This window comes from Leopardus geoffroyi, chromosome X (genome assembly GCF_018350155.1).
Source record: "Leopardus geoffroyi isolate Oge1 chromosome X, O.geoffroyi_Oge1_pat1.0, whole genome shotgun sequence".
NCBI lineage: Eukaryota > Metazoa > Chordata > Mammalia > Carnivora > Felidae > Leopardus > Leopardus geoffroyi.
In genome coordinates this window covers 113,592,168-113,606,078 of record NC_059343.1, presented here as the reverse complement: position 1 = coordinate 113,606,078, position 13,911 = coordinate 113,592,168, and the positions used below count along the sequence as shown (strand labels likewise).

The following is a 13,911-nucleotide window of genomic DNA, read 5'->3' as shown; positions in this document are numbered from 1 at the left end:
TTAGCACGGTGCCCGGCCCCCTAGAACACGCAATAAATTTCAGCTCGGTATCAAAGGCAGCCCGTGAACCATTTTAGCGGAAAGCAAAAACGCGGGTTCGTGGAGCACGGGTGGGGGCTGGGGAAACGGTTAGAAACGGGCGCCGGCCCAAACGCGGAGGGGCCCGGGGAAAGGGGAGGAGCGAAGAGCGAATGACAGAGAAGACAGCCAATGGGGAGGCTGGGAACCTCTCCCCCTCCCATAGCGTTTCAAATTCTAAGCTCGGTTTCCATCCGGGTCCTTCAGCCTCGTTCCCGGGCAGTATAAAGTTTGCTGTCTCCTTTGTTCGCCCTCGTTGCGCAGTAGTGCTAGCGGCTTCCCTCTTCCGTTCTCGGAGCCAGCGGCCCTCCCTCGTGCTGGGCTGCTACGAAGCCCCTGCCGGCGAGCTCGTAGGAGCTTGGAACCGTCGTCACCCCTCCGGTACGTGTTCCCCTGCCCTTCGCCCGTTGCGCCTACGTTCCTGCCACGTTAGAACTTGGGATTATCTCCCCGGAGATGGGGGTGGCGGGCGCCATTTTAAGAACCGAGAGGTGCCGACCTATTTTGATGAGGCTGAGCGTGTCCGGGGAAAACGGACGTGGGGGCTCCGTTCGGCCGGGTGCCTCTCGAGAAAGTTTGGCTGTCGCCTGCGGGGGTGGCGGCGGAGGCCGGGGTGGGAACGGGACGAGGGCCGACCGCGCCACCGCGGTACCTGCATTGGGATGGCGCTGGCGCTACGGACGGGCACGTGCACTTTTACGCGGGTCCTTGTTCATTGGCGGCCTTGGAGAGGAAGCCCTTCGGATTTTCCCAGCCACTGCCGATAGCGAAAGTTACTCCCCTGGCCGGTGTAGGCTTTTCTGGGTTGAATCCAAGTGTCGCCATTTTGTGTTTTCCACGCGCTTTTTAATGACGGGTTTTAATTGGATTCTGCTGCAGTCATGGAGTGCTGAGTGGTACGATGCGCGCTTCCACCTTCCGTTATTATGAAACGATGCCGAAACCTTTTTTTATTTTTAAACCTTTTCGGCGGGGCAGGGGCTGGTGGAGAAGGGGAGGTATAACTTGGCTCAAACTTGAGATTTCTGCTTAGGTTTACTAGGGAATCCTAACGAGGAAAGACAAAGTTCTTGGAAGAGGTCCTCCGACTGGCCTGTGACCTTGAATGAGGCTACACGCTTAAAAAAAAAACCATCAGGGTAATTTGGATGTGATCGTTGAATCCTTAAAAGGCAACACGTGTAGGATTAAAACTAGAACTGCTTTTTCAAACGTTGAGTAGTTGATTAAAATTGCCAAGGTGGGTTAAGGATGGAGGCATAAGTTAACTTGGGCCTTTTAACTGGTCTAATGCAAACTGCGCTATCACTAAACTACTTAAGTGGGTTTCCTGCTGACGCTTGGAAGAAGAGAATGCTTTTTGGTGCTTTCAGTTTTTAAGGAATGATGATTTTATAGTATAACAAGAAAGATGTGCCAATAAATACATGTGTCCCATAAGCTTGAACTTTTTCTAGGGAGGTAATACTGTTCTTTTTCAACAGACTCTCACCAGGGGGAAAAAATGGTTGAAGCAGATCGCCCAGGAAAGCTTTTCATTGGTGGCCTCAATACAGAAACAAATGAAAAAGCCCTTGAAGCCGTATTTGGCAAATATGGACGAATAGTGGAAGGTGAGTTCTCTGAAGGCATACGCGGAGCTGTGAATAATTAAAAATGTAAGCTGTGATGAATTTGATTACGTTGATCGTCTGACATGATACATTTTGTCCTCTAAGAAGTTCTGAGCTTGCATTTTATAGACTAGCTTTGGTTATTTCATTTGAACTAGAGTAACGCTTCCCCCCCCCCCCCAAAACTGTGTTTTAGTTCTGTTGATGAAAGATCGCGAAACCAACAAATCGAGAGGATTTGCTTTTGTCACCTTTGAAAGCCCAGCAGATGCTAAGGATGCAGCCAGAGACATGAACGGAAAGGTGAGATTGCACAATGATCCCGTTTCTAGTGCATAAACTGGCACAGTGTTCTTGAAATCTGGTCGAGGGTAGCTCTTGAGTTGTGTTTGAGTGTATACCTTTCTAGATGCATCTGATCTTAGCCATTTGTGAATTCACAATTTGCAAAGTTAGGGATTATGCTCTGAAAGTGTCTCAGTTCAGAATGTTGCATGACTCTGTCCTCTACTTGAAAACTTGGCTTTTCGGTTATCAGTTTGTTAACAACTTGACTGGCGTTTTATGTTTTATTGATCAGTAGTGCAACGGACCTTATGTTTGGGTTCAACTCCTCCGTAGCATTCTCAAAAAGTTCAATGGAAAAACGACCCTGTATTTTTATTGAGCAAAATTTACCTACAAACTTTATTTTGAAGGGTGCGTTGGCGTCACGTTGCATAGTGAAGGGATCTGCAGGTTTTCTTTAAATGTTGATGGAATTACATTTTGATATTATTTAGTCCTTAGATGGAAAAGCCATCAAGGTAGAACAAGCCACTAAACCGTCATTTGAAAGTGGCAGACGTGGACCACCTCCACCCCCAAGAAGCAGAGGCCCCCCAAGAGGTCTTAGGGGCGGAAGAGGAGGAAGTGGAGGAACCAGGGGACCTCCCTCACGTGGAGGGCACATGGGTAATGACTTGGGTCTGCCTCAGGCTTGGTGTGGAATTTGGGAACTGCAGACCTCACGCCAGTGTGTGCGCTGGTTAAGTCCTTGTGTAAAGACTCCACCTGATACTGAGAACACTTGATGCGTATATTGAAGTCCATGAGACTTAAGACACCTAGAAGTCATTATAAGTTTGTGTTTAAAAAAACAGTGGGTGGGGTAACTAGCTGGCTCAAAGCCCCAGATCTCTGGGGTTGTGAGTTTGAGCCCCACATTGGGCATAGAGCTAATTTAAATATGAAAATGGGCACCAGAACTAGGTAGTTTGTGGGGGGAAAAATTGCAGAAGACTTCACAGAAAAATTTTGATCTAGGCCTTCACTTTAAGTATATAAAAATGAAACCATTCGTGTTTTTTCTTCGAAGCAATTTAAAGGCTACCGTTTTTTGGTTGGTCTAGATAGACTCCCTTCTGCTTAGTAGTCTTGTAGAAGTGAAAACGAAAACAAGACTCCCCAACTGAGCAGAAAATGGTCATTCTTGATAGAGCAAAAAAGAACTTGTACAGCTTCCTACTGATTATTACGACGATTAACAGGTTTTTCTTTTTTATTTTAATGTAGATGATGGTGGTTATTCCATGAATTTTAACATGAGTTCTTCCAGGGGACCACTTCCAGTAAAAAGAGGACCTCCACCAAGAAGTGGCGGCCCTCCTCCTAAAAGATCAGCCCCTTCAGGACCAGTTCGCAGTAGCAGTGGAATGGGAGGAAGAGGTAAATGCTGGATTTATAGAATGATCCATTCTGCCACCATGACCTGCACGTGGTTGACAAGGGATTTAAAAAAATGATGGTTTAAAATAAAAATCTTCAATATAAAAGATGCTTGTGAAAGGGACTCGTGGACTAGGGGTGCTGTAGGTACATGAAGTTAACATGCACTGAAAAGACTTGAGTTGTGAACAAGGGGGTTTTAGGGAAGAAACTCTTTGAGTTCCATACCCTCTGTCCTATCTGAGTGAACTGCCCTGCTTTCATTATCTGGGTGGAAATTCACATTCACCGAAGCTTCCCACTTCGGATGTATTTCTAAAAATGGTTATTTTGTCTTAAGCTCCTGTGTCACGTGGAAGAGACAGTTATGGAGGCCCACCTCGAAGGGAACCCCTGCCCTCTCGTAGAGATGTTTATTTGTCCCCAAGAGATGACGGATATTCTACTAAAGACAGGTAACAGACAAGTGTAGTAGTTTGTCTCCATAATTTCGGTTGAAGGGAGAACTTGCCAAAAGTGTGAACCGAGTTAATTTTTGTTTTTGTAGCTATTCAAGCAGAGATTACCCAAGTTCTCGTGATACAAGAGATTATGCACCACCCCCGAGAGATTATACTTACCGTGACTATGGTCATTCCAGTTCACGTGATGACTACCCATCAAGAGGCTATAGGTAAAGTGATACTGCAGCCTGCGACAGCTTGTAAATAAAATTGCTCTGAATATTGCTACCCTGTGGCTTACGAGTTTTTCTCTTCAGTGATAGAGATGGCTATGGTCGTGATCGTGACTATTCAGATCATCCGAGTGGAGGCTCCTACAGAGATTCATATGAGAGTTATGGTAAGATACTGGTTGAGGGTCTTCGAGTATCACCAGCTTGAGTTTTTAGGTTCATGAGCCACTTTATTAGGCTGTGTGGTGCTTGCTTTTTAAGGGATATTTGCTTGCTTTTAAGGGGTAACTTTATCAGCTGGGCTTTTCCTAGTTTTGTGAAGGGCTTTTGTTTTTTCTAAGTTTTTCTTTTTTTTTTTTTTGAGGCTGTTTGCTTGCTTTGGAGGGGATTTTGCTTGCTTAAATTGGCAGCCTTATGTGTTTTCCCCCAACAGTGAAAATACAATTTAAAAATTTTATTAACAAGATCAAATGTTTACCATTGCAATATGAAGGAAAGTCTACAGTTCAAAATTGCAACTTATCACTGGAAAGTGTCTGAGTGTCTTCTCTAAAATAACAAGCTGTCTGGAATATCCTCTTGAAATACACACCGTCTTCAGTCTTTGCAAACAAACATTAAAACCCATCCATTTCCGTATCTCAGCAGATGAGCAAATCCCTGTTAATGGCCAGCAATGGCAGAGGTTAAAACCTTCCAGTTAAGAAAGTAAACGTTTAATACAAGAATTCTGTAAATTCAGATTTAAATGTTGTATATATACAATTTATAGTGTTGCCATATTACCTGACCATTGACCCTGCAGGTAACTCACGTAGTGCTCCACCTACACGAGGGCCCCCGCCATCTTATGGTGGAAGCAGTCGCTATGATGATTACAGCAGCTCACGTGACGGATATGGTGGAAGTCGAGACAGTTACTCAAGCAGCCGAAGTGATCTCTACTCAAGTGGTCGTGATCGGGTTGGCAGACAAGAAAGAGGGCTTCCCCCTTCTATGGAAAGGGGGTACCCTCCTCCACGTGATTCCTACAGCAGTTCAAGCCGCGGAGCACCAAGAGGTGGTGGCCGTGGAGGAAGCCGATCTGATAGAGGGGGAGGCAGAAGCAGATATTAAAAGCAAACAAAACTTTGGACCAAAATCCCCGTTCAAAGAAACAAACAAAACAGTGGAACCTTTTCTGTCATAACTACCCAAGGACTACTAAAAGGAAAAATTGTGTTACCTTTTTTAAATTTCCTGTTAAGTTCCCCTTCCATGATTTTTATGTTCTTGTGAGGGAAAAAAGTAAAATCTGTTAATCTTATTTGACTTTATGACATTGCTTTCAGTAAGCAAATGTTAAATGTGTTTAAGACTTGACTTGTGTACTAGTGTTGTAATTTTCCAAGTAAAAGTGTCCCTAAAGGTCACTTCCTATATCTTGATTTTTCCCAGTAAATGAGGCAAGCAATTCTAGGACCTTCCACAAACATCTAGCCATCTAAAATGGAGAGGTGGAATTCTTCTGCCTATACAAACAAGCTAGCTATTAGAGGGTGGTCGGGATATGCTACTCTTAGGATTTCAGAGTGTCTTCAAACTGAAATCTCCATGTTCTCAGTATGAAAAACCTGAGATCAGATGCTTTTATGTAAGGAAAGTGCTATTCACCCAGTAAATCCAAAAAAGCAAATGGATAATGCTGGCCATATTTTGCCTTTCTGACATTTCCTTGGGAATCTACAAGAACCTCCCCTTCCCCCTCCCCCAATAAGACCATTTAAGTGTGTGTTAAGCAACTACAGAATACTAAATAAAAAGTTTGGCCAAAACCAACCATGAAGCTGCAAACGGTGCTTGCTCTTACTGTTTCAAATTTTTGCAACTCTGTAGTGTCTCACTTTTAAGGAACAGCTTGATTGCAAAGGAGAAAATAGATAAGCAATGAAGTTATCTCCAACTTCTCAAAGGCTTATGACTTCTAAAAAGTGAATCTATCAGCATTCCACATCAGATTTAAAGCATCAAATGCCTGTGAAACAGCAAAGATGGTAAGCAAAGCAAACTAGTTTTTCCGTCTAAGTCGAGATTGAACACTTACCTTCCTCCTAGTACAGTGAGACATACTGTACCTCATGGCAATGGAAATGCTTTCTAGATTAAAAAAAAAACTTTTGGAAAAGCAAAGTGTTCGATAGCATATTAGAAGTTCTCCAAATTCAACACATGGATTTTTTTTTTTTTAAAAGCATGTGTGACACTTAAAGGCCTTAATAATACAGCTGTTGTTTACCAATAGCGATCTGGGGCTTGGGAGGGGGTGCCTTTTTTTTTTTTTTTTTTAAAGTATTTTTGATGAAGACCTTTAAACATGCTTCGTATGTTTTAACATTTTTCAAAATAGCCTTTTAGTCAATATAGGAAATGGCTTAAGTTTGGGGTCCCACTCTTGCCCCTGTAAGCCATTGCAAACTTGACATTTAGTTGGATGCCTGACTTGTTTTTAGTTCTATGGAACTACACTGTATGGAGAAAATCTATTGCAAAGTGGTCTTTAAAAAGCAAAACCTGAGGCAGCATGACCCAGGTCCAGCCATGAAGTTGAAAAAGATGCTCTTGAATATAGTAAACTTGAAGACCTCCAACTAAAAATCCTTACAATGCACTTATTCCTTCAAATAAGTTTTGTCCGTTCAACTTATGGATTTAACATGGCAGTGCACCATTGGAACAGAATGAGAATCCATAAGCCATGCGACTTAACCATTTTAAGCCATTCCAGTCCATCCCAAGCCAGTGAATCTTCCACCACTTAAGAGAATTAGTAGAACATGAAATACGTTAAGCTGCAAGTCTGAACTTGCCTTTTCTTTCTGGAAAAGAGCAGTTGTAGGCAAGTGTTGAAGAATTTCCTTTAAGAGAGATAACTAGTTTACCTATTTAATTTTTACAGGTTGAGGATTTTGGTCCTTATGGTTGGAGTGCTGATTTATTCACACTACATAAACCTCACAGCAAGAGAAATCAAATGCTAAGGTAAGTTTCAAAACCCATGGCCTTTATAGATACAAATTCTGTAGCTTTGCCTGTTTGCATAGCTGTGATAGTTGTAAGTTCTCCCTACGGGGTAGGATAGGGGTAGGATAACCTAACGTGGGTGAGGAGGATAAAGTTAAAGTGCTGTAATGTATTTTACACCTGGCGCGTTAAGTTATCCATTAGAATGGAGGGTGAGGTTAAACAGGTAGGTTGCCCTTAGTGGCTCAGTCAAGTGATCTTAGCTTTTCTTTTTTTTCTTTTTTTTTTTTTTTAAGTTTGCAAGCAAGCGTGTGTGCAAACGGAGGGAGAATCCCAAGCAGCCTCCGCGCTCTCAGCGCAGAGCCAGACATGGGGGCTCGATCTCAAACCATGAGCTCGTGACCTGAGCCAAAGTCCAGATGCTTAACTGAGCCAATCAGGTGCCCCTTAGCTCCCCTCCCCGCCACGTTGTGCTGTACTTTTCATGTTATTTACGACTGGAAGTTGGTACCTCTTCATGCCCTGTGTTAGTTACTTCTGAGTGTATTACAAAGCTTGCTAATCTAGTCTCCTTAAGCAGTTGTTGACTGGAGCTGTACAGTTAGTGCTTTGGTAGGTGCACGGACTTCCACGACTTCCACTTCCACGAGGTTCATACTTGGTCCTGTGAATTTTGTAAGAGGACGCCCTTTTTATTCGTGCCGCCTCAGCCACAGTACAGATGGTCTAAAGGGAGAACAGATGCAGCTGCTTCTAAGTTCCACTTACGAGTAATGTTACCGGCATAATGGTGACATGGTTTTAATATTCCCAAAGTGATAAAGGAATTAGTATTTACGGTTGCATCTTGGAGCTTGCAGCTTAAAGGAAATGTTGCCAGTTACAAAGTATGTGTTTAGGGAATGGGTAAGAGGGGAGTAATTTCCAGTATAAAACAATTATCTTGTGACCTGATCACATGCTTTTCATTTTACAGAGTTGTTGAAGCAGAAGAATGCTGATTGTCGATAAGGCACAACAGTTGCATAAGCAGTACTCCTCAGAATTGGTTTGGTGCAGGCAATAGAGTTTTTGCCTTCGAGGGTTCCTGTGGATCTGAGGAAGGAAGGCACCAGTGTTGATTAGCACTCTTAACTAGGGAGTGGTAGTTACTTCAAAAAAGTAATTGACCAGATAAAGGGGAGCATTTAAGGAAATTGGTAAGTGGAGGTAGGAAGTTCTTGCGGTTCTTCACGTGGATTTGACAAGTTTGGCTTTCATTCTGTTAAAGTCCTGGGGGACGACTCTGCAGTTTAGAACTGGCTGATGACTACTGTCAGAAAGTTGAAGTAGAAAAATGAAAGGCATAAGTGGTAACTCTTTATCCAGTAAACTGTTTGATTTTTTTCAGCAAGTGGAACATTTTGGTGCAGTTTATCCCGAAGTGGGGTTTAGTCAGAAAACCAAGGGAGTAGTGTCTGGAAACTTAGAGTAACTGGAAACAGCTAAAATGATTGAAAGCACACTTTAAAAACTGGAAACAAAATTGGGCCGCTTGGCTTTTTTTTTTTTTTTTTTTTTTTTTTTTTTTTAAACTATTGTTTGGTAAGCCTGCTTTTACCCCCACCACCTGTCTTGGAAACAAACCGATTGTGTTGGAGACCAGAGCTGGTAGTATAAAAAAGCTAATGTTTCCAAAGGAAACAGATTTGAGTCGTTGGGTTAGAAAAACCAACTCAACTCCTAAGATTTTTTTTCTTCATCGTAAAATCAGCGCTATCATCTTTGATCTTTGTCATTGTGGGAAATAACCCCAAAATTCTAACCCTCCTCGGACAGGCTTTTCTAATCCCAGACCATGAGGGTATTGACCAAATTTAAATAGCTGTTGACACTTACATAGCTGTCTTCCTCAATCCTATGATGTAAAGTACGTGGGATTATGCTTCTGATGACTTGGGCTCTGGAGATTTTATTTAGGTATCTGGAAAATAGTGTAGAACATAGAAATTAAACATAGTGATCATTAATATGAAGTCGAAATTAAGCATACCCAAATGACCATTCAGCTGTTGGCAAATAGTTTACTGACCCAGCAGACTTAATTCTCCCGTTGGGAAAAGAATCCATCTTGAGTCTTCTGGCTTTATACTGGTTGTAAAAGAAACAATGACAAAATGTTTTGTTGAACTGGTAGTTGAATACAGAACTTAGGTATCCTAGATCACTTTTCTCTTTGGAATGTTTTGTATTTGAAACTTAATAAAACTTAACATGCATATGTTGTGGCCCCTGGGTTCTTTATTCTTTTGTAATAAGGAATTTAGGCTTTTCCATATGACCTCCTTGTGTCCATCTTGAGCGGTTGCCTTGGAACATAGTCCCCAAGGTGGCCTCTTCTGTGACTAGGCTGCTTTTATTAGGGGAGTGAGCTTCCGGTGTAGGTATCAAGGTAAATGAGGTGAGCCCATTTAATTTCTACCCCTACATAGGCAGTGACACCAAAGAACCAGAAGCTAAAAGACTAGAAGGTATACTCTGGATTTTACTGCTTAACTCTTGGGGGGAGGCACAGGTCCATTGGCTCAGTTTGGTAGCGAATCCCAGTGGGGATCTTCAGCGATGTTCTTAAACACAGCGCCATTTGATTAACGTGCTTCTGTATTGACCGCTTTCTCTGTTTTTGTCTACTGTTCTGTGTATTTCTGACTCCTGCACTGCTCACCTGTGTCCTTTATTCAAAGGAAGGCCACCCATGGTTTGGAGTGTAGTACCTCAAACAGGCACTGCTCCCAGTGGGGTTTGGGGCATGAGTGAGTTTCATAGAGTATTTCGAGGTGTGGAAAGGCACGATTGGCTGGCTACAAGGTCCTATATTCTAGGGTAAAGGGGGAGGTAAAGCTAAGTTGGATTGTTTGATATTTTAGGTTTTCTGTGCGTGCATTTAGACATCTGACATTTAGATTTGAGACATGGGCCAGACCACTGGGGCAGTCTCTGTTTTCTGGGTCCCCCTTAAATTCGTCTGCACCTAAAATGTGGATTTGGGTTATATAGTCAGTTGAACAGAAATCATTGCGTGGGAAAGTAAGGTTAGTTGAGCATTAGGATGGCAGAAAAAGCCCTAAGTATTGACCTGTAAATAAATTAGCTCCACACCACTTCTAGAGGAACTAGGCCTTCCCATCAATTGCTAAGTTGCACACATCTGTGCGCTTCCCTAAAAAACAGTGACCTCAATATTTACAGATTTTGAAGATGAGTTTTAAAATTTTAATTTGGATTGTTTTAAGTATGTGTAATTTAGCAAAAGTCCACACTATCAAGATGGAGAACATTGCTATCACCCAGGCCAAGTTACCTTGTGACTTGCTGCAGACAATTGCCATCATTCCTCAAAGATGGAGACTAGTTTTGTCTGTTCTAGAATAAATGCAATCATAAAAGTGGAACCTTGCGCAAAGCTTTTTTTTTTCTTAACTTTTTTTAAACAAAATGCTTTAAGATTCTGCAAGTGTATCAGTTCCCTTTTTATTGCCAAGTAGAAGAAGCATGGTACAGTTTGCCTGTTGATGGAGACCTGGGCCTTTTTCAGCTCTTGGCTAGTAATGAAGTTGCTGTGAATGTTCTAACATTTAAGTCTGTGTACACAATGAGGTGAAAACAAGTTGCTGTGAACATTCTAATATTTAAGTCTGTACACAAGGAGATGGAAAACATTCTAATATTTAAGTCTGTACACAAGGAGATGGAATGTGGAATTGGATTGTAGGGTAGATCCTTCCTCTCATAGGGAATTGCCAGATGTTTTCCCAAACATGTTTTACTTGCCATCAACATTGCCCGTATCCGTATTTGGTGCCCCTTTTGTGAAGATTTTTTTTAACATTTGTTTATTTTTGAGAGAGCACGAGTGGGGAAGGGGCAGAGAGAAAGGGAGACAAAGAATCCAAAGCAGGCTCCAGGCTCCAGAGCTGTCAGCACAGAGCTGGACACAGGGCTCAAACCCACGAACCGTGTGATCGTGACCTGAGCGGAAGTCGGACGCTGAACTGACTGAGGCACCCAGGCGCCCCTGTATTTGGTGCTTTTAAATGTAGCCATCCTGGTGGGTGCATTTCATCTTGTTTAAATTTGTATATCCCTGATGAAGGAGTACCGTTTGTATTTAAAAATCTATAATTTACGGTGAAATGCACACAGATCTTGTGTTCAGTCTTGAAAAAGACTGTTTACCTATTCATCAAGATGCAATATTTTCCAGTCCAGGAAGTTTTTGCGTGTCCCTTACCAGTCAGTATCTCTTCTCCCATGCCCAGAGAAACAGCATTAATCTGGTTTCTATTGTACGATATATTTGCATATTTAGGACTGCATATAAGTTAAATGCTTCCGCAACGTACTTTTTGTGTCTAGTTGCTTTCAGCATGTTTTTGAGATTCCTCTATGTAGTTTGTATGAATTCCTTTTTGGTGCAGAGAACCCCATTGTATATGTAGTTTACCTGTTCTGTTGATGGACATCTGGAGTTCTAGCTTTGGACTGTTAGGAATAATGTTGCTGTGAGTAATGTGTAAGTCTTCAGCATATAGTTTCGTTTCTTTTGGATAAATTTTGGAGAGGGATTGATGAGTAATACAGTGGACTATATATGTTTAATTTTTAAACTGCTGAATAGTGTTCCCAGAGTACCATTTGATGCCCTCCTAGCAATTTATGAGCGTTCTCGTTGCTTTTCCAGCATTTGCCGCTGTTGGTCTATTTCCTCTTACCCATTTTAGTGGGTGGGCGAGGTGGTATAACATTGAGATTTTAATTTGCATTTCCCTGATGACTAATGCGGAGTGCTTTTTTAAAAAAAATGAACTTTATTTTGGGATCATTTTAAATTTACAGAAAAGTTGCAAAGATAGGGTAGAGCTCCTATATATCCGGCAGTCAGGCTGCCCTGATTTCAATATCTTACATCGTTTTGGTGCATTTGTCAAAACGAAGAGATGAACGTTGGTGCATATGTTTTACAGTCTGGTAGTTTTAACTTTGTTAGGTGTATAATTCATTTTGAGTTGGGTTTCTTTTCCTTTGGGGAGGCAAGAGTTGAAATTCTTAAAAAACAGGAATACCATTTAATCTTTTATTTATTATTTTTTTAATATTTATTTATTTTTGAGAGAGAGAGAGAGAGCGCAAGGGGGAGGGGCAGAATGAGAGGGAGACACAGAATCTGAAGCAGGCTCCAGGCTCCGAGCTGTCAGCACAGAGCCCCACGCGGGGCTCGAACTCACAAACCACGAGATCATGACCTGAGCCGAAGTCCGATGCTTAACCGACTGAGCCACCCAGGCTCCCCAGGCGCCCCAGGAATACCATTTATTCTAATGTGTGTTGAAAAGACTACTTTTCCATTGGATTACTGCCTCTGTCTTTGTAGGAACATTGTATACACTGGCCCCATTACTATGTGTTTTTTAGTAACGTGTCTGATCTTAATTTTTGTCAGTATGTATCGTAAGCTGACTAAAGATAAATTCTTTTTTGTGTGTGTGTAGGATGTTTTTCTTCCTTGAAGTTATTGTTGCTGGGTTTTTGTTTTTGTTTTTTACTTCAAACCATCTTATGTTAGAGGTTTTCTGTTATTTTTATTTTGCAAGAGCGAGCAAGGGAGGGGCAGAGAGAGGGAGAGAGAATCCCAAGCAGGCTCCACGCTCAGCCCAACGTGGGGCTCAGTCTCAGGACCCTGAGATCATGACCTGAGCTGAAATCAAGAGTTGGAAGCTCAACTGACCGGAAGCTCAACTGACCGAGCCACCCAGGTGCCCCTGTTCGAGGCTTTCTTAAACAAATGGAGGTTTTTGGTTTTGTGCTCCTGACTATAAGGGGTAGGGGATGAAGTTGTAAGCTCCGGGGGCTTTTCAACGCTGAGCTGAGCTTCACTGTGGGGCTGTTCGTTGGGGAACCCCTGAGGCCAGCGCCTTTAAAAGGCTTTGCTCTTGGGCTAGTCAGATACCTCAAGGAAATCTTGGCCAAGTTCCTACCTTGAGGGCGTAGGGGGTATTTACTGGTTTAATACATAAGGTTGGGGTTTCGCCATACGGGTGTGTGGTGATTGGCCCCGTGTTTGCACACGAGGTCTGCCCCCCACGGCAGCGGCTTCAGTGCCGCCTTGATGTAACCCATCTCCGGGTGGCTCGGAAGCGCTGTTCTTTGTCTTTCCATGGTGATGGGGAGGAGAATGATCTTTCCAGAGTAATGTTGGGGGAGAAGAAAGGCACAGTTAGAGATTTCTTCTCTGGCCTCTCTGTGGTGCCTGCCTCTGTTCTATTTTAGGCCACGCTCTCCTGACCTCCATCCCTGCTGGAGACGTACCTTCTCCAGTCTCTAGGTGTTTCTCACTTTTATCTAGACTATCTAGAATTGGACTTGGAACTCCAGCATTACCGTTTGTGTGGCCTCAAGCAATTTATTGAACCTCTCTGTACTTGTTCTCTCACCTGTAAAGTGGAGCTCATAGTATCCGTCTCCTAGCGCGAGGATTAAATGAGTTAATAGTGCTGGGCACATAGAAAATGCCGCCTAAGTGGTAGACTTCATCATCATCTGTCAATTTTCCTGTTGTGTGTCCTCATCCGGGCCGGATTTGGGGGAGGGAGCCCAGCGCCTTATGGTAGAATCTTGTCAAGGACTGGAAGTCCCTATTATAAGCCAAGGTTCTTCCTTTTTTTTTCTGAGTCCTAGTCGTCTGTTTGTTTGGGGGACACTATGGTGATTAATCCATACAGGGCCCTTCTCATTTTATTTTCACATTTTATTCCCATTCCTATTCCCATTCACCATCTGCCCCTCCCCAGTGGGAAACAT

General features: G+C 42.8%; 1 protein-coding gene and 1 non-coding gene across 3 annotated transcripts; both read left to right on the top strand.

Moving 5' to 3' along the window:
- Positions 1-263: 263 nt before the first annotated feature.
- Positions 264-9,331, top strand: RBMX (RNA binding motif protein X-linked). 2 transcript variants are annotated; one of them, XM_045472010.1, is made up of 11 exons: positions 264-459; positions 1,563-1,691; positions 1,888-1,994; positions 2,474-2,645; positions 3,246-3,398; positions 3,739-3,853; positions 3,946-4,071; positions 4,159-4,241; positions 4,880-6,107; positions 7,010-7,092; positions 8,051-9,331. In XM_045472010.1, the coding sequence occupies exons 2-9, from the start codon at positions 1,583-1,585 to the stop codon at positions 5,188-5,190; spliced, it is 1,176 nt and encodes a 391-aa protein (XP_045327966.1). In that variant the 5' UTR covers positions 264-459; positions 1,563-1,582; the 3' UTR covers positions 5,191-6,107; positions 7,010-7,092; positions 8,051-9,331. The 2 variants fall into 2 exon arrangements, with proteins under 2 accessions (XP_045327966.1, XP_045327967.1); XM_045472011.1 differs by lacking the exon at positions 4,880-6,107 and having other exon boundaries at positions 289-459.
- LOC123595551 lies at positions 1,741-1,809 on the top strand. The gene has a single exon (XR_006711239.1). It is a non-coding gene; the product is annotated as a small nucleolar RNA SNORD61 (small nucleolar RNA).
- Positions 9,332-13,911: the final 4,580 nt, after the last annotated feature.